General features: G+C 39.9%; 2 protein-coding genes across 5 annotated transcripts in view; both read right to left on the bottom strand.

The window, feature by feature from the left end:
• Positions 1–23,035, bottom strand: part of TTC3 (tetratricopeptide repeat domain 3) — a 367,670-nt gene that overhangs the window by 54,893 nt on the left and 289,742 nt on the right. The window lies entirely within an intron of this gene.
• DYRK1A (dual specificity tyrosine phosphorylation regulated kinase 1A) overlaps positions 1–23,035 on the bottom strand; it is a 156,838-nt gene that overhangs the window by 91,768 nt on the left and 42,035 nt on the right. For 2 of the 3 annotated variants that reach the window (XM_050916370.1, XM_050916350.1), the window contains exon 2: positions 22,954–23,033. In XM_050916370.1, the coding sequence (XP_050772327.1) occupies positions 22,954–22,983 (30 nt within the window). In that variant the 5' untranslated portion in view covers positions 22,984–23,033. Of the gene's footprint in view, positions 1–22,953; positions 23,034–23,035 lie in introns of those variants that run through there. The other variant, XM_050916360.1, reaches the window with a different exon arrangement.

Below are 23,035 nucleotides of genomic sequence, written 5' to 3'. Positions count from 1 at the left end.
AAAACAAGCAATAAACAAGAAATGAAACTGAGCTTTATCATATTTTCAAGTTGTTAACACTTTCAAGTTTAAAGCAAAATTAGCTACAACCAGAAAGGTTTAGAATCATGTTTTACATTTCACCCTCAAAGAATGGGGTAGTACAGTAATGATACCCAAGGATTATAGCTAAATACTGCATTAGGATTTAAACTTCTCACAGAACAGCCATACTGTAAGCATGAAAAAATCTTCAAAGTTCTGAGATTTTTAAAATATCCAATTGCAAAAGGTATCCATACACTTCTAATGGTGAAGAATTTAAACAAAAACATTGTAAATATATAAAGCTGACAACAATTACAGCAAGGGAGGAACACAGTTAACTTTATCGATTTATTTTTATGAAGATACGTAGAACATTTATTATAAAAATCATATATACACAGATAAAATAAACTTGAAAAAAATCCCTTTAGTCCCATGCACCAACGTTCCAGATATTTTGATCATTATGGAGGACAAGCATAAAAAAAAAGGAAGCTATTTTAATATATTACAATACTCCATACATTGAACTCTGTTTCAATTAACACATTAGTGCCAAGATACAAACACTAGAATGCAAGGGAATGGCTAGATTTTCCTCAAATAATCATCATTTACAAAAATTAAAGGACGTAAGTAAAATAAAACTACTGTGTTTCAATATGTTTCTATACAAACTAGAACACATTATATATGTATAAATACACAACAGTATTGACCACTAATATTTTCAATAGTTCTAAGAGAATTTTTCACATCACATACATGTTTCTTCTGAAATTCAGCGTGATTCACTCCATTTAAAATTAAACATCTATTACAAGACCCAAAAAGACTAACTCAGATTTATTCTCTGAATCATTCTGTCTCCATTTAAAAGCAGAATGAGGCTGCACATCTTAACTTTATAGTGTGGCAATGAACGTGATTCTTCAGATGTTTTACCTCATTTTCTACAGATTTGCAGTGAAGTGTTAATGCATTTCGCTCACAACAATAGTGATACAACCCTCCCACCGTAGCCCTAGTACTTAACAGTGGTGTGTGTTTCTTTCTTATGTGCTTGTGAAAGGTGTCTGACAGCCCTGGAAACTTTTACCTTTTAATTCACAGGCCAGGTACAGCACATGAAGCAGCAGCAATATATGCATCCCAACCTTGTCAGTGAGTCATAATGCTATTCCGTTTATCATCTAGCTGTCAAAGGGTAATGACTTTCAAACACTAGCGGCCCAACCCAGGTCACAGCTGAAGAGGTGACAGGCTCTTTATTTCATTACCAACCCCGATACCACCCAGAACGTTGAGCACTAACCACAATTTGGGAAAGTTTCTGTCACAAGTTTATCTCCGTGACACAATCTGAATATAAATGAAAATTATATGAGATGCTTCACTTGGCAGAACCATGTTCAAAAGGAAAGTTGCTAACACTAAATCTAATGAAAATAGTTGTTCTTACATTTCCTCAGGACACATCATCATATTACATTCTCAGTATAAACATGTCACCTAGTAGTTACATGAAAACCATCAGTTTCTTCTTTTATTATCTCATTTAAACGTTAAACTTTTACAGTCTTTCAATTGTGCAATAGATATACTAGATGGGCATAAGACAGTTTTGCAGCAGCATTGGCAGAGAGCAGAGGGAAGGCATTATCTGACCATAAGCTTACAAGATTTTCAGCAATCTATTTAGGCCAACACTTTGCAGCACTAATACTTCAACTAGTCTACTTCACTATCTCCTCAGAAGAAGTAAAGTTTTTATCAGTGGTTTAGCTAACTTAGGGTCTCTAACACTGCTGCAACCTCATCTCCATAACTCCAAAGACCAAATATCAATTCCCAATACTTATAATTTTTAATAGTTTACAAGGCAAAATAACATAGATAAGACTGAACATAAGTCACGTGCTGCAGAATCACACCCATGTAATACACTAGGTGAATCTTACACTAGTAATTCTGTACTGAAACAATGCCCCACAGTTAGCACAGAACTAAAAAGAGACTACTCTGAGAACTTTCTTTGAACAAAATACACACAACAGTAGACAGACAACCTTAGCCTAATGTCTATAAACATAATTAATCCCAAACACAAGACCATTTACTGCTAAAAAAGAAATCCTGTGACTTTTCAATTATACATAATTTAGTGTTCAAAAGTATCCTGAACTACTACTTAAACTTTTTCTTAATCTACAGTACAAACCAGAAATTAGACTTTTTTTCCCCTATATACATAAGTGCTAGCAAGAGAAACAAAATAACTCAAGTCATTTTTCACGTGTAGATACCGAGGCACGAGATACATTTAAACAGTTGATAAAGAAGAACTGGGAAACATCTATCCTATGTATGCACAGCCAGCATGCCAAACTCTTAATGTAAGAGCTAAACGAGATGAATACATCATGTGAAGTAGTCTCACATGATATAAATCATTTAATACCTGACCAAGAAAACAGACTGGCCAGAGGCAGGGGTCTGAAGGAAGTTTTATAGTTCTGAATAATTATCGCAAACATGAAGTGGATTAAAAACACACTTCATTTTAGAATTCAGTTTAAAATCTGCTTTCTAACAATTACCTTAATTTTCAAGTATCAGAGAAGTAGCTGTGTTAGTCTGGATCTGTAAGAGCTGCAAAGACAGGCCATCCACAGTCGCAGGAATCACCCTGACATTATAATAAAAGAGGCTGATAAAGGAGGTGCTGTTGTCATCATGAACAGGTCTGACCACCAAAAAGAGGCCTCCAGACAACTGTCCATACCAAATTCTACAGGCCAATTCCCTCAGATCCCACTGAGGAATACACCAAGAAACTGAACCATCCACTCCGGACACTCCCTACACTAGCACCAAAACAAATCAACATACCCTTAGAGACCCGAACAGGGTTATTCTATCTACTACCCAAGATCCATAAACCTGGAAATCCTGGACGCCCCATCATCTCAGGAATTGGCACTCTCACTGAAGGACTGTCTGGATATGTGGACTCTCTACTCAGAGCCTATGCCACCAGCACTCCCAGCCATCTCCATGACACCACTGATTTCCTGAGAAAACTACAATGCATTGGTGACCTTCCAGAAAACACCATCCTAGCCACCATGGATATAGAGGCTCTCTACACAAACATCCCACACACAGATGGAATACAAGCTGTCAGGAACAGTATCCCTGATGATGACACAGCACAACAGGTTGCTGAGCTCTGTGCCTTTATCTCACACACAACTACTTCAAATTTGATGACAATATATACCTCCAGATCAGTGGCACCGCTATGGGCACCAGCACGGCCCCACAATATGCTAACATTTTTATGGCCGACCTGGAAGAATGCTTCCTCAGCTCTCATCCACTCATGCCATTTCTCTACCTATGCTACATTGATGACATCTTCATCATCTGGACCCATGGGAAGGAGACTCTGGAAAAATTCCACCACGATTTCAACAGCTTCCACCCCACCATCAACCTCAGCCTGGACCAATCTACATGGGAGGTCCACTTCCTAGACATCACAGTACAAATAAGTGATGGTCATGTTACCACCACCCTATACCAAAAACCCACCGACCGCTATGCACACCTTCATGACTCTAGCTTCCATCCTGGACACAGCACACGATCCATGAGCCAAGCACTGAGGTACAACCGCATCTGCTCCAACCCCTCAGACAGAGACCAACACCTACAAAATCTTCACCAAGCATTCTCAAAACTACGATACCCGCATGAGGAAATAAGGAAACAGATCAACAGAGCCAGACGTGTACCCAGAAGCCTCCTACTGCAAGATACTCCCAGGAAAGAAAGCAACAGGACTCCACTGGCCATCACATATAGTCCCCAGCTAAAACCCCTCCAACGCATGATCAGGGATCTACAACCCATCCTGGACAATGATCCCACACTTTCACAGACCTTAGGTGGCAGGCCAGTCCTTGCTCACAGACAACCTGCCAACCTGAAGCATATTCTCACCAGCAACTACACACCACACCATAGTAACTCTAGCTCAGGAACCAATCCATGCAACAAACCTCGATGCCAACTCTGCCCACATATCTACACCAGCGACACTCTCACAGGACCCAACCAGATCAGCCACACCATCACCGGTTCATTCACCTGCACGTCCACCAATGTAATATACGCCATCATATGCCAGCAATGCCCCTCTGCTATGTACATCGGCCAAACTGGACAGTCCCTATGTAAAAGGATAAATGGACACATCAGATATTAGGAATGGTAATATACAAAAACCTGTAGGAGAACACTTCAATCTCCCTGGACACACAATAGCAGATTTAAAGGTAGCCATCCTGCAGCAGAAAAACTTCAGGACCAGACTTCAAAGAGAAACTGCTGAGCTTCAGTTTATCTGCAAATTTGACACCATCAGCTCAGAATTAAACAAAGACTGTGAATGGCTAGCCAACTACAAAACCAGTTTCTCCTCCCTTGGTGTTCATACTTTAACTGCTAGAAGAGGGTCTCATACTCCTTGATTGAACTAACCTCGTTCTCTCCAGCCTGATTCTTTGCTTGCATATACATATACACACACACCTGCCTCTGGAAATTTCCACTACATGCATCCAACGAAGCGGGTATTCACCCACGAAAGCTCATGCTCCAATATGTCTGTTAGTCTATAAGGTGCCAGAGGACTCTTTGCTGCTTAATTTTCAAGCTACTTTCATTACATGAACTCAATGAAGACTAAGGTGCCACTGGACTCCTTGTTGTTTTAAAGACTAACAGATTTATTTGGACATAAGATTTTGTGGGTAAAAAACCCACTTCTTCAGATGCATAAGAAAGCTTATGCCGAAATAAATCTGTTAGTCGTTAAGGTGCCATTGGACTCCTTGTTGTTTTTGTGGATACAGACTAACACGGCTACCCCAATCAATGAAGACTGTACTTTATTGTGTACCATAAAAGCAGGCTTCATCTCTTATACAATATTGAAAATAAGCATACTGTAAAATACATTCTTACATAGTCCTGTGGTTTTGGAACTTCTTTCCCTCCACCAAAAGGCTCTGGATAACGTCTAATCCTACAGACACTACAAGCATTCTCGCAGTATAGCCTTCAGCCTGGTCTACACTTAAGTTTTCGAAGCACAGCCACATGAGGTCGGGGGGAGGGAGGAAGAAGACATAAAAATCACACCCCAACTGAAATAACTGTGCTGGCAAAAACCTTTAGTGTAGGTGCAATCATACTGGCAACAAAGTCCTTTTGAACAGCTGTAAACTGAACTGCTATATAGCTAGTTGTCATTGCAAATCAAAGTGGATAAAAATCAATGATTTTTTTAAAAAAGTAAAAAAAATCAGTTTTATTTAAATTGGATTTTTTTTTTATAAAATGCTTTTTGAGGGGAAAAATTATCTAAAGATAGTTTTAATTAAGATCTATTATAACTCAAAGATAACATCACGGAATAGGGACTGTAAATTCTAATTCTATAGTATGAAAAACTAAGGCATGTAATGTTTAAGAAAAGTTTTGTAAATGAGTTCCAATAGTTCATGGATTAGGGACCTATTCTTATGATGTTCCAGGAGCTTCTGTATAGATTATTCAGGTTAATCTTTCTATCTACGCAATGGGACTCAGTCTAGAAGATTCTATCAGAGATTCTTAGTTTTGCAGTTCCCAAACTCTGGATTTGTGTCTCCAGAGATAACATGCTTGTTAACAGCAGCAATGTTTTTAAATAAATAATACATGGAGGTGAGAAATAACAGACCTCAAGCCTACTGTCCCTTTGTGTACACAGACTCAATCCCTTACCTCTCTCTAAAAGTGCAAAGTTTCAAAAACTTCAGTGAATAGAAGATTGGTGGGGGCAGAATAGATCTGGACAAGGAGAAGTCTGGAGATAAATGTGAGAAGGGATGGATAGGCAGTAGAAATAAAAGTGGAAACTGTTTGAGCAGCATATTCCAGAAGTCTTGAGGTCTTTCTGTGTGTAGCCTTCATTGATCTGAAATCTACCATACCATTCTCTCACTAGAAGGGAAAACCTATAATGGCAGCAGGCTGTAAAAGAGACTGAGTTTGGGACTATTTTAATGAAGTTTCTCTACCTGTGGATAAAACAGCCATGTGTGTGCAAAATGCAAACACTGCAACAAAGAAATGCACGGCCTCGTTGCCTGAATGAAACAACATCATGAGAAGTGTTCCTTCTGAGAAGGAAGCTACGCTAAAGATTATGAAAGGAACGTGTCTGAATATGCAGAATCTTCAGATTGGTAAACCTTTTTTATTTCACACTTCTTTCTTAAGGATTGCCTGTCTTCCTTCTGGACTATTCTTGAATTTTCATGTTTGAACAAAAAATATAGTAGTTACTCTATGATAGGCATAGGACCTTTATGGTGGCATTCTCAGAAATGCTCCCAGTTCCACGCTAAGGGCCAGGTAGGCAGGCAGAGCTTCAGAGTCTCAATGCATGGATGAGATGATGGTGTAGAGAGGAGGGGTTTACGTTCATTAGGAACCGGGGAAACTTTTCGGATGGGGGAGCCTATACAGGAGAGATGGGCTCCACCTAAAAGTGGAACCAGACTGCTGGCACTAAACATTAAAAAGGTTGTAGAGCAGTTTTTAAACTAGGAGATGGGGGAAAGCCGACTGCTGCAGAGGAGCATGTGGATTGGACACAGACTTCTCTTAGGGGAGAGTCCGATGATAGAGAATCTCCACGTTATAGTCAGGAACAGAGAACGGAAGAGGATAATGTAAGAGCCGGATCAGATGATAAACAGTCACATAAAAAAGAATCTGGCCCATCAGATAAGGGCAGACAAATAAACAGGGACAAGTTTTTAAAGTGCTTGTACACAAATGCTAGAAGTCTAAATAATAAGATAGGTGAACTAGAGTGCCTTGTGATAAAGAAGGATATTGATATAAAAGGCATCACAGAAACCTGGTGGACTGAGGACAATCAATGGGACACAATCATTCCGGGGTACAAAATATATCGGAAGGACAGAACAGGTCGTGCGGGGGGGAGTGGCTCTATATGTGAAAGAAAATGTAGATTCAAATGAAGTAAAAATCTTAAGCGAATCCACATATTCCATAGAATTGCTAGGGATAGAAATTTCATGCTTTAATAAAAATATAACATTAGGGATCTATTATCGACCACCTGACCAGGACAGTAATAGTGATGATGAAATGCTAAGGGAAATCAGAGAGGCTATCAAAATTAAGAACCCAATAATAGTGGGGGATTTCAATTATCCCCATATTGACTGGGAACATTTCACTTCAGGACGAAATGCAGAGATAAAATTTCTCGATACTTTAAATGACTGCTTCATGGAGCAGCTGGTACAGGAACCCACAAGGGGAGAGGCAACTCTAGATTTAATCCTGAGTGGAGCGCAGGAGCTGGTCCAAGAGGTAACTATAGCAGAACCGCTTGGAAATAGTGACCATAATACAATAGCATTCAACATCCCTGTGGGGGGAAGAACACCTCAACAGCCCAACACTGTGGCATTTAATTTCAAAAGAGGGAACTATACAAAAATGAGGGGTTTAGTTAAACAAAAGTTAAAAGGTACAGTGACTAAAGTGAAATCCCTGCAAGTTGCATGGGCCCTTTTTAAAGACACCATAATAGAGGCCAAACTTCAATGTATACCCTAAATTAAGAAACACAGTAAAAGAACTAAAAAAGAGCCACCATGGCTTAACAACCATGTAAAAGAAGCACTGAGAGATAAAAAGACTTCCTTTAAAAAGTGGAAGTCAAATCCTAGTGAGGCAAATAGAAAGGAGCACAAACACTGCCAGCTGAAGTGCAAGAGTGTAATAAGAAAAGCCAAAGAGGAGTTTGAAGAACGGCTAGCCAAAAACTCCGAAGGTGGTAATAAAATGTTTTTTTAAGTACATCAGAAGCAGGAAGCCTGCTAAACAACCAGTGGGGACCCTTGACGATCAAAATACAAAAGGAGCGCTTAAAGACGATCAAGTCATTGCGGAGAAACTAAATGGATTCTTTGCTTCAGTCTTCACGGCTAAGGATGTTAGCGAGATTTCCAAACCTGAGCCGGCTTTTGTAGGTGACAAATCTGAGGAACTGTCACAGATTGAAGTGTCACTAGAGGAGGTTTTGGAATTAATTGATAAACTCAACATTAACAAGTCACCGGGACCCGATGGCATTCACCCAAGAGTTCTGAAAGAACTCAGATGTGAAGTTGTGGAACTATTAACTAAGGTTTGTAACCTGTCCTTTAAATCGGCTTCGGTACCCAATGACTGGAAGTTAGCTAATGTAACGCCAATATTTAAAAAGGGCTCTAGAGGTGATGCACGCAATTACAGATCGGTAAGTCTAACGTCAGTATTGGGTAAATCAGTCGAAACAATAGTTAAGAATAAAATTGTCAGACACATAGAAAAACAAACTGTTGAGCAAGTGAACATGGTTTCTGTAAAGGGAAATCGTGTCTTACTAACCTATTAGAGTTCTTTGAAGGGGTCAAACAAACATGTGGACAAGGGGGATCCAGTGGACGTAGTGTACTTAGATTTCCAGAAAGCCTTTGACAAGATCCCTCAACAAAGGCTCTTACGTAAATTAAGCTGTCATGCAATAAAAGGGAAGTCCTTTCATGGATTGAGAACTGGTTAAAAGACAGGGAACAAAGGGTAGGAATTAATGGTAAATTCTCAGAATGGAGAGGGGTAACTAGTGGTGTTCCCCAGGGGTCAGTCCTAGGACCAATCCTATTCAATTTATTCATAAATGATCTGGAGAAAGGGGTAAATAGAGAGGTGGCAAAGTTTGCAGATACTAAACTACTGTAGATAGTTAAGACCAAAGCAGATTGTGAAGAACTTCAAAAAGATCTCACAAAACTAAGTGATTGGGCAACAAAATGGCAAATGAAATTTAATGTGGATAAATGTAAAGTAATGCACATTGGAAAAAATAACCCCAACTATACATACAATATGATGGGGGCCAATTTAGCTACAATGAATCAGGAAAAAGATCTTGGCATCATCGTGGATAGTTCTCTGAAGATGTCCACGCAGTGCGCAGAGGCGGTCAAAAAAGCGAACAGGATGTTAGGAATCATTAAAAAGGGGATAGAGAATAAGACTGAGAATATCTTATTGCCCTTATATAAATCCATGGTACACCCACATCTCGAATACTGTGTACAGATGTGGTCTCTTCACCTCAAAAAAGATATTCTAGCACTAGAAAAAGTTCAGAAAAGGGCAACTAAAATGATTAGGGGTTTGGAGAGGGTCCCATATGAGGGAAGATTAAAGAGGCTAGGCCTCTTCAGCTTGGAAAAGAGGAGACTAAGGAGGGATATGATAGAGGTATATAAAATCATGAGTGATGTAGAGAAAGTGGATAAGGAAAAGTTATTTACTTATTCCCATAATACAAGAACTAGGGGTCACCAAATGAAATTAATAGGTAGCAGGTTTAAAACAAATAAAAGGAAGTTTTTCTTCACACAGTGCACAGTCAACTTGTGGAACTCCTTACCTGAGGAGGTTATGAAGGCTGGGACTATAACAATGTTTAAAAGGGAACTGGATAAATTCATGGTGGCTAAGTCCATAAATGGCTATTAGCCAGGAAGGGTAAAGAATGGTGTCCCTAGCCTCTGTTCATCAGAGGATGGAGATGGATGGCAGGAGAGAGATCACTTGATCATTGCCTGTTAGCGTCACTCCCTCTGGGGCACCCGGCATTGGCGACTGTCGGTAGACAGATATTGGGCTAGATGGACCTTTGGTCTGACCCGGTATGGCCGTTCTTATAGTGTTTCCCAAACTTGGGATGCAGCCTGTGTAGGAAAAACCCCTGGTGGACCAGGATGGTTTGTTTACCTGCCGCGTCCCAGGTCTGGCCGATCGTGGCTCCCACTGGCTGCGATTCGCTGCTCCAAGCCAATGGGAGCTGCTGGAAGCGGTGGCCAGTATTTCCCTCGGCCCATGCTGCTTCCAGCAGCTCCCATTGGCCTGGAGCAGCGAACTGTGGCCAGTGGGAGCCACAAGCGGCCAGACCTGGGACGCGGCGGGTAAACAAACCGGCCCAGCCCACCAGGGGCTTTCCCTACACAAGCGGCATCAAAAGTTTGGGTAACACTGCTCTACGATACGCTAAGATGTGAAAACATTATCATTTTCTGTATGATTGAGAACCCAAACTTCATTAACATGGTTCAGTCATTAAGACCAGGATACAGTCCACCCAACAGAACAGATGTTGAAGGAAATTGCTGGATAAAGTGTATGAAAGAGAAATTGAGCAGTGTGCAAAAGATCTAGATGGTGAAATTGTTAAATTGAGTCTTGATGGGTGGAGCAATATCCACAATGATCCTGTTTTATGTTCTTGTGTGACAACAGAAGAAGGGAATGTCTTCCTTACAGAAACAATTGATACATCAGGAAATGCACACACAGCAGAATACTTACAAAAGTAGCAGTAAAAGCTATAACAATATGTGAAAAAAAATTCAAATATCTAGTAGGCAGCTTGGTCACAGACATTGAAGCAAATGTATCCAAGCTGAGAAGAAATTATTTAGAGGAGAGCCCCAAGCTAATAACATACGGTTGCAGTGCTCATTTGATGCACCTCCTAGCTAAAGATTTCAGTTTTCCAGAAATAAAGGTTAACATTGTTGAAATTGCAAAATACTTCTGTAACAACCACTTTGGAACAGCTGCTCTGAAAAAACTGAGAAGAACCAAGCTAACTCTCCCACAGGATGTGTGATGGAATTCAGTAGTCGACTGTTTTGAGTGCTATTATCAAGAACTGGCCTAATCTGATGACAGTTTGTGAACAAGATCATGAAAAAATAGATGGCACTGTCATAGCCAAAGTTCTCAACACTGGGTTTAAGAGAAATGTTCAATACATGCTGTGTACCCTGAAACTTATTTCTATAGTCTTGAACAAAATGCAGGGAAATAGCTGTTTTATTGCTGAGACTGTTGAAATTTGGAAGGAACTGAGTGAGATCTTAAAGAGAGAAATATGCAATGACCGAGCTGAATTACAAGCATTAAAGAAGTAAATGGGACAAGCACTATTCTCCAGTTCATTTTCTTGCAAATAGTCTCAATACTCGGTATCAGGGTCAAACCTTAACTGCTAAAGAAGAGGAGTTGGCTATGATACGGACATCCAGCAATCATTCCTGCATAGTGCCAACTCTAATAAACTTCAGAGCTAAGGGTGAACCATTCAAGAAACATGTTTGCTGATGATGTTTTAAAGAAAGTCACACCTGTAAACTTGTGGAAGTCACTTAAGCACTTGGATTCAGAGACTGTTGAAGTGATAATCTCACTTTTAACAGCAGTAGCTTCATCTGATGGTGTAGAAAGAATATTTTCTTCCTTTGGACTAATTCATTCCTAACTGAGAAATCATTTGGGACCTGAAAAAGCAGAAAAGCTTGTTTTTCTTTTCAGATTATGAACAAACAAGAAAATGAAGGTGAAGACGACTGAGTAAGCTGCAGAAGCCAATATTTAAAGTTTTTCATGTTGACCTGGCTGACACAGTATATTTAATTTTTGTTTTGTTTTGCTTTTTAAAATATTTCATTTGTTTTAGTTAAAAACAATTTTAACAAAAACAAACCTGATTTTAAAAAACTTGAATGTTTAACTAAATTCAAAAATTCATATGCTTATTTTGTTAAAATATTATATGTTTGCTGTCGAAAAAAGTCCAGAATACGTAATGTTGTTGTTTTAGTTAGACATTTAAATTCTTTTATTTGTCTGGTGATGTTCTCCTCCTAATACAGCATGGCAAGAAAATCCTCCAAATATTAATTATTAACCTGTTGAATTGGAAATATTTATGAAGTCATTGGGAGGTGAACTATCTGCTTCATTTACCTTTGGTAAATGAAACAACCAAACAATCATTCATTTTCTGATATAGCTGTAAAACTAATCTGAAAAGTTTTCAAAATAAATCACTTAAAAAACCTATAGTGTGTACCTTCTCAACATGAAACCTACATCTATCTCTGAGTTGTGAAGAATATGTATTAAGGTTACGAAAGCCAACAAGAATGCACTTTTATGCAGATATCCATCATTAAATCGAGTCTTCTCAACTAGTATTTTAAATCAAATCCATCCTGCTGAAAATCCTCCTAGTGGAGACGCAACTCTTATCAGCAAACCCTTTTTAGTGCAGACGTGGCCTTAGTATGGTTAACTTCAATCAAACAGAAATGAAAGATTAAGAATAGGTGTGTAAAGATAACAGCAATTTATGTGAATATTTGTGCTTTTATATATATAAGCAAATAAAACTGGAACAGGCTTAAAAAAATTCAGACTATTTACACACTCCTATACTGTGTATCTACCAAAACCATATTTAAAGCTATTTACAATATTTTTTTTCCTATTTTCATAAAATTAGTCCACTTAAGAGAAGCAGCCAAGTATTTCTTTAACAAAATGACAAATTTTGGCAGTGGTAGTTAACCTAAATCAGAAGTGTCTCAGTTCAGCTTTTAGTTCCCGATACTCTACACTTGGACTTCCTGAAATCATTAAACAACCTCATCCCTGTAAATAAATCGCACTGTTTCCTATCTACTTGATTTACCTCATTAGAGAAAACTCAAACTGAAATCTGAAATAGTAAAACTTAGTTTGTGCATGTTTATTTGCCCAAAGTAGCACTAGAATTCTTCAACATACAACGTAAAAAAGGGTATATTACTTAACTGCAATTGTGTCATGAAAACAGTATTATGACCCAGAAATAAATATATATACACATGCACATTTATGTATAGTGACAAAGCTCTGTCCTTCTCTCCGTGGGTCCCGCGTTTCCTGGCGGATTTCGCTAGCCTCAGAGGCTCACTGTGACCCTCCACGTAGCCCTTCTCTCTCAAGAGGCAAGGGTCACAGCCTACTGAGCCGTTTTCATCATAAGCCAGCAAGGGAGGTGAGCAGAAGCTACCCTCCCTTGCAGAGTCTCTGTTGTCTCCCGGTCTGAGTGATTAATCAGGGGGACTAAGGGGAAAGCTCAGGCCTGCCCTGTACTCCGGGCTCCAGCCCAGGGACCCTAATAGTAGCAGCTATGGTAGCCGACTTTTTAGAAACAGGACGTGTACAATTCCCTGGGCTACTTCCCCACAGCAGTCCCCACTTCCTCCAGATCCACTTCACTCTTATCTCAGGCCAGCCTTCCTTGTGCCTGATATGGTGCGTACAGCTCGCCTCTCCAACAGCACAACTTCCTCCTATAGCTCCTGACATGCACACCTACCTGACTAACTGGGAGGCTTTTAACTAGTTTCAGCCAGCCTCTGATTGGTTTCAGGTGTCCCAATCAATCTAGCATCCTCCTTGCCCTCTGGGAAAGATCTTAATTGGTCCTAGGTGTCTTAATTGACCTGGAGCAGCTGCCATTTTCTTATCCTGGTAACAAGGATTTGTTTAACCTGTGGCTAATATATCTGTCTCCCATTACTTTACTACAGCCATCTGGCCTTGCCTCGTCACAACACACACACACACACTTTTATTTTCCAAGTATTATACTTCATATATCTTGACATCTGAATGTTCTCATGTTTCTGGTCTACAATCGAAGCAGTCTGTACTCCAGAAATTGTTGAAATTCCTTTACTCACATCTGTGATTTCCTGGAAATGATAGTTTAAGTTTTAGAGCTGTGCCCAATTCTTTACAACAAATCTTAAACTTACCCTAGATTTAAGATTCACTGCTTCTTTAAACCTGAGCCCATGATCACAAGAATTTCAGAAACCTGGGCAGACACTCATGTTTAGCTTTATGTGGCCCACTCTGTACTGATCTATCTGCATCTGTTCCCCCTTTCCACAAACAAGCCCAACAATCCTCATCTCCCTTTCCACTAGAAATTTTGTGGGGAAGGAATAAAGCCACGGGCTTTTTTCCACATTGCCCTGCTTCAATAATCATTTAGTGTTCCCTCTCCCAGTTTTTAATAGGGCATTGTATACCTGCTCCCTGCCGCCCAAAGCAAGTTATTCAGAGCAGCCTGTTTGCTGCTTCTGCGGCACCACTGGAAGAGAAAAGAAATAGGTACATCCTGTCCACCATAAGACTCTTTCAGAGATACGAAACTGAGATATTTACCAAGAGACTTGATTTGAAGGAAGAGGAGCCAGGGTGAAAACAGCCATTCTGCCACTCCTTTCAGGGTGGCTGAAAGATAAGGTAGATGTAGAGGAGCCTCCTGGACCCAGTGCTATAGCAAGGGGGTTTTCAGGCAGAGGAGGGACCTTAATGTAAGGAAGGAGATTAAAAAGCTTGTTTGAAGGAAATGCACTGAAGGGATTATGTGGTACTAGGTACAAAACAACTATGCAACTCTTTAGGGTTAAATTTACTAACTTGTGAACTGAACCTCACAAGTTCAGTATGAAACCTTGACATGAATTGAAGCCTGCAGGCTTAGCTCTATTCTAATAAATATCTCATCTACATTACAAATAACTGTGTCATGGGACCCAGTTAAAATATAATTTCAGTTTGTGATACAAATAGAACATTAGCCATATTATAACCAGGTCAGGGCACAATCACATTGTAAACATGTCTGCAACATGGTTATATTTGTAGTGTAAAGGAGCCATAGTCCCCAAACAACTTGTTTCATCTAGAATCTAAATATTGCAGCCTAACCAACATTACTAGAACTGTTACTAGATCTCAGTTGTATATTCTAAAAATGTAATATACTAAACAATATACAAATCTCGCAAACATGAGATCCTGAAACACTAGCATGAAACTTGCTCACACAAACATTCCCCACTCCGCAAAAAACCTTGGTATTAAAACAGGAGTTTATCCTGAAAGAAGGAGCAAAGAAGAGATCTAGACCAGCACAAGAGATCTCAATGAAAACACAGGTAAGGAGAATTTCCTTCTCTTCCATCTATGCCAATACAATCATTTCGGACCTCCCAAATCAGTGTAGTGTCAAGCTTGCATACAACACAGATGCTGAACAACATATACCTGAACATAAATCTGTGGTGTTCAGAGAAAATAAATAGCGTAGAATATGTAACCCAGGAAGCTTGGCATATATATCTCCAATAACAATGAATATACCTTCTTAGACCATGACAGTTAACTTTCCAGTACAGTGGACTTTGTCTGCAGAGAGGCAAGGTTTCAGACTTGACGACACTTTATCCACTTGGAAAGAATTGATTTGGATGATGCACGACTTCACCACCAAAACCTTTTCTTTATTTTCCTTTTAGGGCCCTCGTGGAGTATAAACAGATGTCCCACAAGTCTCAATTCTTTGGCCATTCAAGAGATTAGCAGCATTCTCTTAAGAGTAAGAGGGGCCTCTTGAACTTCTTGAAGGATCTGTTGAACTTCTTGGGAACAGTCATCATCAGAAATCAGCAACATTGCCACACCCCAACCAGACCAAGAGAATTTGGATTCAGATGAAAAACTGAATCCTGGCCTTGAGACAAGAGATCAAGAGTATAGGTAATGGACTTAGGTTTCAATGCAAGGAATGGAGGTGAGAGAAGCAACCAGCCCAAGAACAACTTACTAGCCTGGATACGATTTTGTCACAGTAAAATTATACATAATGCACAAGGCAGTCACAGTTTAAAAAAAAAAAAAGAAGAAGAAGAATTTCACACCACGATGATGGCAACCTTCCGGACCTGCTGTTGAGGATTAGCAGTTCATTAGTTCACCTTAACATAGTCCCCTTTGCAAGGGGACTAAATCAAAGCAAACTAATGAACTGCTAATGTGCAGCAGCAGGGCAACTTTCACAGTTCTGGGACTCTGGTTACCTTTCATTGCCGAGCTGAAATAAATGGCCAAATACATAGGTTCCATGAGATACCATGGTGGTCACCATGATATAACTGTATCACATGAACTTCGTCCTCTGTTTTCTTAAAAGGACCTTTGGTAGCAGGTGTGCCAAAGGCAGGTGCATATCAATTTACTTCAGTATAGAAGAAACCATTTATCAAGGAACTAGAATCTTTGCACCTCTAAAGCAAAACTGAAGGCATATGTCTCCTTTGTGACAAAATCTGTGATTGATTGACAATGTCTTTTAAAGATTATTTGTGTAAAACAATGTAGTTTCTGACTTCTAAATCTGTTGATAGAAAACGAAGGGTCAGAGGTATGACCAGATATTTGACAACCATTCACAAAACCATACAATGTCCTAAGTAAGACAGAAAAGAATGAATGCAACCCTACCATCTGATATAATATGCATCCACAGTGGTGCCCATCAAGACGTATCCAGCAATACATGATTTGGAGAAAGAAAAGCTCAAAATGAAAGCATGAAAACTGAATTGTTCTTAGCTTTAAAGACATTTATATGAAGTTTTCACTATGGTTTTTAAGAGACCTAGAATTGTTCATTGGGGTCTCTCCAACCTATGACCAAGACATCTGTCACAGCTACAACTGATCAGGAAGGACCGAATGGTACTTTCTGGATTTTTTTTTCCTGGTACTATCCACCGCAGTAGAGAACCTTGGATAGTTCAAAGCACAGTAAAAGTGGATTGTATGTTGTCCTCTTGATTTTGATATACTGTCCAAGAAGTACCCTGCAGAAGTTTCTATCCTGACTCTGGTAAACAATATCACTTAAGTGCAAGAAGCCATGTAAATCTCAAAAATCAAATGATCCATATGGCTTTCAATGAAGTCCTTCAGAGGCATTGATCTCTGCATCCCTTGACATTTGTCTCTTTGGCAGACTCCAGAACAGTCCCTATAAACACCACAGTCTAAGTTTATGCAAAAAAAGAAGGCTTTTCTCAGTTTCTCCTCAAACCCAAAGCCTGGAACTACATCCACTATCTATAGGACACAATGAATTCCTCAGAGATTTGCTCTCATTCACCTTTCAACCAGTGATTCATGTAATGTAGATACATCAACATCTTAAGTGTACAGACATTACATCTAGACATTTAATGAAGAATTTGGGAGCTGTAAAAGCACCAAAAGGAAGCACTTTGTACTGGTAATTCTGAACTACAGGTATTTTTGCTGGACTGGCCAATAAATACATGAAAATATAACACCACTGGGTAGAAAGGCACAAACCAGTCTCTTAGCTTTCAGAAAGGATTATATGAACCTTCATTTAAACTCTAGATATAGAAAAATTAGTTGTTCCTAGAAATGAGTGGAAAAAATAAAATGCCTTCTTATGATGCTGCTGCTGCAGATTCTATATTGCTCACATTTAGAAGACAGAGGCTTCTCTTTATTTCTTAAAAAAGAGATCCCCCCAAAAAGGAACAGGAAAAAGGACTGGGTATGGCAGCACAGAGTAAACAACAGAAAATACCTTCTGGATACATACTAGTTACATGTATTTCTAAGACTCATTTGTTTGACATAACTCTCCTTCTGGCATGCAGTGAAGAAAAGGCAATCCCCAGGGATGAACAGAAAAGGCTAGATATCCACTAGGAAAGGTTTGAGTCCCTCAAGAAACCCAATAAAATTGTTCTCTCGTAGGAGGAGATAAAGAAAAAATAGGAGCTGCCAATAACACCTCCTGTTTTAAATCTTTTCCTATCTAGGAAAAAAGAAAGCTAGTTTCTGTGCTGATCTTATGGCTAAGGAAAAATTCTATTTTAAAATTTTAATGGGCATCTATTTTCTCTTAGATGAAGACCCAGGGCTTATTTACAGCACAGGCAATACAGCTGCACAACTGAGGTGCTACAGGTTTGCCACTGTAGTGCCATAAACACTTGCTAAAATGATGGGGGAGGACCCAAAAGGGGTATTTTCCACTGCTGTAGTTAATTCACCTACTAGAGAGGCGGTAGCTACAGAAGATTTCTGCCACTGACCTCAAGGTGTCTATACCAGAGCTTAGGTTGGCTTAACTACTTCTCTCAGGGGTGTGAGTTTTTGATGTCCCTAAGCAATGTAGCTAAGTGAAGACCAGACCTAAGTCCAAAATTTTCATACTTCAGTGTCTTGGTGTCATGGGGAGCCACCGGTGCCCAGTACTTTTGAATAAATCAAGTAACTTTTATTCAAGTACTTAAATACAGATTTAGGAGTCTAACATCAGGCATAAAGGTTTTTAAAACTCTAACCCAAGATTCAAAGATTATAGTACACATCTAGTTTTGAAGTCCAGGTTCTCATTTGTTGAGTAGAATACAACTGGACCCCTGAAAGACAGAATTCCACTTTCAACTAGGCTTCCTCTTCTGCCGTGATGTGCAACTCTTCACTCCTGTTGCCCTGGAACAGGCCACTGTGTTCAATTCATAACTGTCTGCATTCTGTCCACCACAGACAAGAGCCTGATATTTCCTTCCTGGCCTCTATTCAAGTAAGGCCATCAGTCTATCCCAAGAAAAAAAGTACATTTCATCTGTGGGTCTGTGAACTATGGGTCTGTTGGTATGTTCACACCAGCACTCAACAGCTCTGGCAAAGTGAGGAACAACAGCCTACGAGCTCGATGAGTTCAAAAATCACAGAATGTCCTGCCCCCGGAGATCAAGCCGGGCAGAGTCTACCATGTTCCTTGATTGGTCCAGATATGCTATTTAAGGCCTAAGGAAAACACTCAGAGGCTATCTGTATAACCAGTGCACTCCCAGTACCTACCATGCTCCAAGTTCCAGATCCTGTCATCTTGCCTCCCTCCTGACATCTCGCCCTGCCTCTGTTCCACTAACCCTACTTCAGCTGACTCATCTGGCTCTCATTCCATACAGCTCATTGACCTCAACTCCAACTTACCTACAGTGTAACACTGGTACAGACTGCTGCTTCAGATCTTTGCCCTCTAAACTAAACTCAGACCACATTCTTAGGTCCCCTCCAACTCAGGCCCCAACCTCATCCCACACCCCCATAGCCAGGGTCCTCGCACAGTGCTTGTTCATTAGCTACATATAACTAACACTGTCAATAGGCATACCTTTCACCCAAGGTTTAAACTAGCATAAATGGTGAATTCTCTGTAACTTGAAGTCTTACAAGCATGATGCGAGGACTTCAGTAACTCAGCCAAAGGTTGTAAGTCTGTTACAGGAATGGGCTGGTGAGGTTTTGTAGCCTGCAATGTCCAGATGGGTCAAACTAGATGATCCTGATGGTCCCTTCTGGCCTTGTAATCTATGAGAAGTCGTCGGACAATCTCAACTGGGGTTTCCAGAGTGTCAGACATCCTCCTGGGAAGTTCCTCAAAGATCAAGTAACTTACAGGCTGGTTTAGAACCACCATGGTCACTGCCTCAATTAGGTGAAGAGGATGAGATCGCTGTTGGGACAGGTTGGCCTTCAGTTTTGTGAGACTCCTTCTACTTGCTCTCTGCATCAGGTACATGAGGTGCCAGCTGAGTGTGGTGACCGTCTTGACCGACCTTGCTCTAGTTGTCTGAGAGGCAATGGGAACCCATTCCCCACCCCGGGGCCCAGAAGGGGCCTGACTGCATGGAATTCTGGAAAAGCGGGGTTCAGACTACGATAGGTACAATGCAGGGTACCGCTCATGGTTGTTCCCACAGGAGGGCTTACAGGGACAGTCTCTGAATGCCCTAGAGTTGCATGGGTCTAGGGACTAAGACAGATGCATCACACTGGTCCTCCGAGGCAATGGAGAAAGAATATACCTCCCTCCATGGGTGGTGTAGATCTCTCAAAAATTTGAAAGTAACCAGCAGCTCCTATGCTGGAAGTGCTGATACTAGCGTAGAAAGTTTCTTAGTGGAGGACAACAATGGAGGGGCAGGTTGTTACTAGTATATTTAGTATAGGACCATGAACCACACTGGTACCACAAAGAGGCTCTGGGGCAAAGACTCAGGAAGTATGGTGGTACCACAGAGCTGAAGTCAGTGCCAAGGTTTTCAGTATTGAAGGCAAATTATCAGTCAGATCACACTTTTCTGGCACCAGGGCTTACAGTGTTGGTGCCAGGAAGTCCAAAGAACACTTCTATTCTGTTGGTTTCAGTGCAGAGTGTGTCTGTGCTGACTGTTTCAGCGCCAAGCACTTTGATCCTCGGTCGCCAGTACCATATATATTGACAGGTTCTGGAACACGCGCAGAGGCTGGTCAATGGCTGCTTGGTGCTGAGGCATCAGCAGGATCTGATCTGGTCCTCAAACTTCCTCCTAGGCTGGATCTGCTCAAACCCAGAGAGGGAGGATCTCCTTCTCTAAATACCTCAAGAGTGATGCTCCTTCCATCCTCTCTCATCAAAGGGTTGGGCTGAAGAGATGGAGGCACTGACCAACTCCATAGCACAGATTTGGAACTTCTTCAACCCCCAAATGGGCTCTGGAAGCCACAGTAGACAGATGGCTTAACTGGGGAGCTCTGAGAGCTGGTCTGGTAAAAAAACAAACAAACAGTCTTCTTGCCTTCCAGTGCCAAGAAAGCCCTCACTGAGCTTTTGAGGAGGAAAAGCTTGAGTCAAGACACCCAAGACACTTCTTTCTGAAAAGCAGCTATAGAGCACTTTCATGATATGTGCACTTGCCCCAGACAAAAGAGGCACTTGGAGTCTCCATCACTGATAGGGATCCTTTCACTGAAAGAGGGGAAGACCTTTAAACCAGGGGATTTGTCTCCACCATGGACAGGCAGGTCCTGGTGTCAAAGGCAGGACATGGACTCGAAGACCTTAAAATCAATTTTTTGAAGTCAATGGACTAAAAGAATAAAACTACAACTATCTATCTTGAAAGAAAAAAGTGTACAGCATACAGAGATGCAGACACTATAGATGTTCTGTATCACAGCTATGAGCAGTAAGAAAGAACTAAAGAGTGGTTGCTGCCGCACTGCTCTTTTACCCTCAGCTTCAGGATGACCGGAGGGCTCATAGGTGCAACACGGCCCCAGAAGAAACTTTTATTCAAAAGTCTCCGATCTCATTCAGATGTGTACAAGAAGCAGAATACTCGTGGACAATCATTCAAAGAACAGATGATTTACAAAAACTGAAACAGCAATGTTAGATCTTGCTGTTCATAATATAGCACAACAGTTACCCTCTTTTAAAACAGGTGCAGTGTATAAACATTTATGTACTACATTTAATAAAATTAGCCGTTAAAATACTATGTCAGAAACACTCAACCACAGAAGGCACAGTCCAACCCTACATACTGTCATTTTTTTTTTAACCTATAACAAAACCAACACCCAAATATTTTACCAATCTGTAATTCCAGCTCTGTACTCTTATTTCCCAAAATGTTTGTGTTCCCCAAATAATTTTAATAAGCAATCTGACACACACACTCACAAAACACACCTCTGTAGATTAACAACATTGTAATACAATGTCAGAAGGAGCACTACTTTGGCTTTGTTCCCTTTCCAGTGAGCAGTCTTTTACAACTGTAGAATGAAGAAAGATATAGTATTATTACACTGTCTATCAACTTCAGAATTAGCAGTTTTAAAATGCAACATACAGCAGCTCAGAATCTTCCAGTCCTCAACATTTCAAACATCTATCATTCCACAGCTCATCTCATGATGCACTCAAAGTAACTTCACTCTGAATATAGGATGATCAACATACATAAAAATATGTAATTTATCCACTTTGATCTCTGTCTTAACTATATAGGTGGTTCTGAGATTAAGGAGTTAATACTTGATAAATTCTGTTGCACAGTAACAAAAACGAAAAAAAAATCCATGACACATATTTCCTTATTAAACATGGCCACAGATTTCAATCCACACACATAAGTATTTGAATTTCACCAAACATAATAACTATCCCATCTCCATGCTGTCACCATCAGCATGGTATGATCTCCCAAACATGCTTATTCACCAAAGTGCTTGTGGTAGCCTTAAAACAGGAGTGGATTCTCAATACTGTTTTTGGATATCCTTATGAGAGCACTTAGACTAGGGTATACTACAAAATATTGCTGGCATAGTTATGTTGCTTAAAAATACAAGAATGTAAAACTAATTGCAACCAAGCAGTTACACTCCTGCTCCAATCCAAGGAATCTACTTGCTTCATTTGTTTTTTTTCATTATGTATCCCATTTTATGGGATTTGAGGCTCGGCCATAGTAATGCCCTTCAGGTTGAAACAAAATATACAAAAAAAAAAAAAAAAAGTGTAAGGTGTCTAAAAAGGTTTTGAAATAATATTTTTTTTAAAATCATATTGATTTTAGAACTTCAAATTTAAAAAAAACCACAAAAACAAAGCATCAGCTTGAAGAACGGCTGTATATTGCAAACAGTTGAGGGCTACATCAACTCTTGTGAAACCCTTACAAAATCTAGGTCCAATGCTGAGAGTTAAAGATGAAGTAGTGTTAACTATTTCCTTGCTTAAAATAGTTTGTAAGATGCATACTTTTGTTTTGTTTTTTACATAGTGATCAAAAATAATATATTATTTTAACATTAAAATGCATGTACAAATAATTATACAACTGGAAATCTGTAACCGAGAAAGGTATGAAAGGAGGAATATTAACAGAGACAAGAGGACTTAAAATAAAGCAACATGCTTTCCCAGAACTTTGACTGCCTGGCCATCTATTTAGAGAAAACTGGAAAAGAATCTATATTCAGGAAAACTGTTTTCCTACTGGACATTTCAAACTATAATTTCTAGACAGTAATCTCCAAAAGATCAAAGACACTTCAATGATTTCTACTCCTTTTGTAAATATGTTTTATGAAGGTTGTAATGATGCAGTTTTGGGGGATAGGAGAAAAATCCAAAGAAAGAATAGAACATCAGAGTAACAATATAGATCTTTCTTTCTACAGGAATTTCAAAACTAGGATCACCTGTATGCATCGTCTTCTTTCAAGTCTCATATCATCCTGTGGGGGTGGGTGGCAGGGGAGAGTCCAGCAGCAAAACAACACT

Source organism: Gopherus flavomarginatus, chromosome 1, assembly GCF_025201925.1.
Source record: "Gopherus flavomarginatus isolate rGopFla2 chromosome 1, rGopFla2.mat.asm, whole genome shotgun sequence".
NCBI lineage: Eukaryota > Metazoa > Chordata > Testudines > Testudinidae > Gopherus > Gopherus flavomarginatus.
The sequence above is the reverse complement of the archived record's forward strand: the minus strand, read 5'-3'. Positions and strand labels throughout refer to the sequence as shown.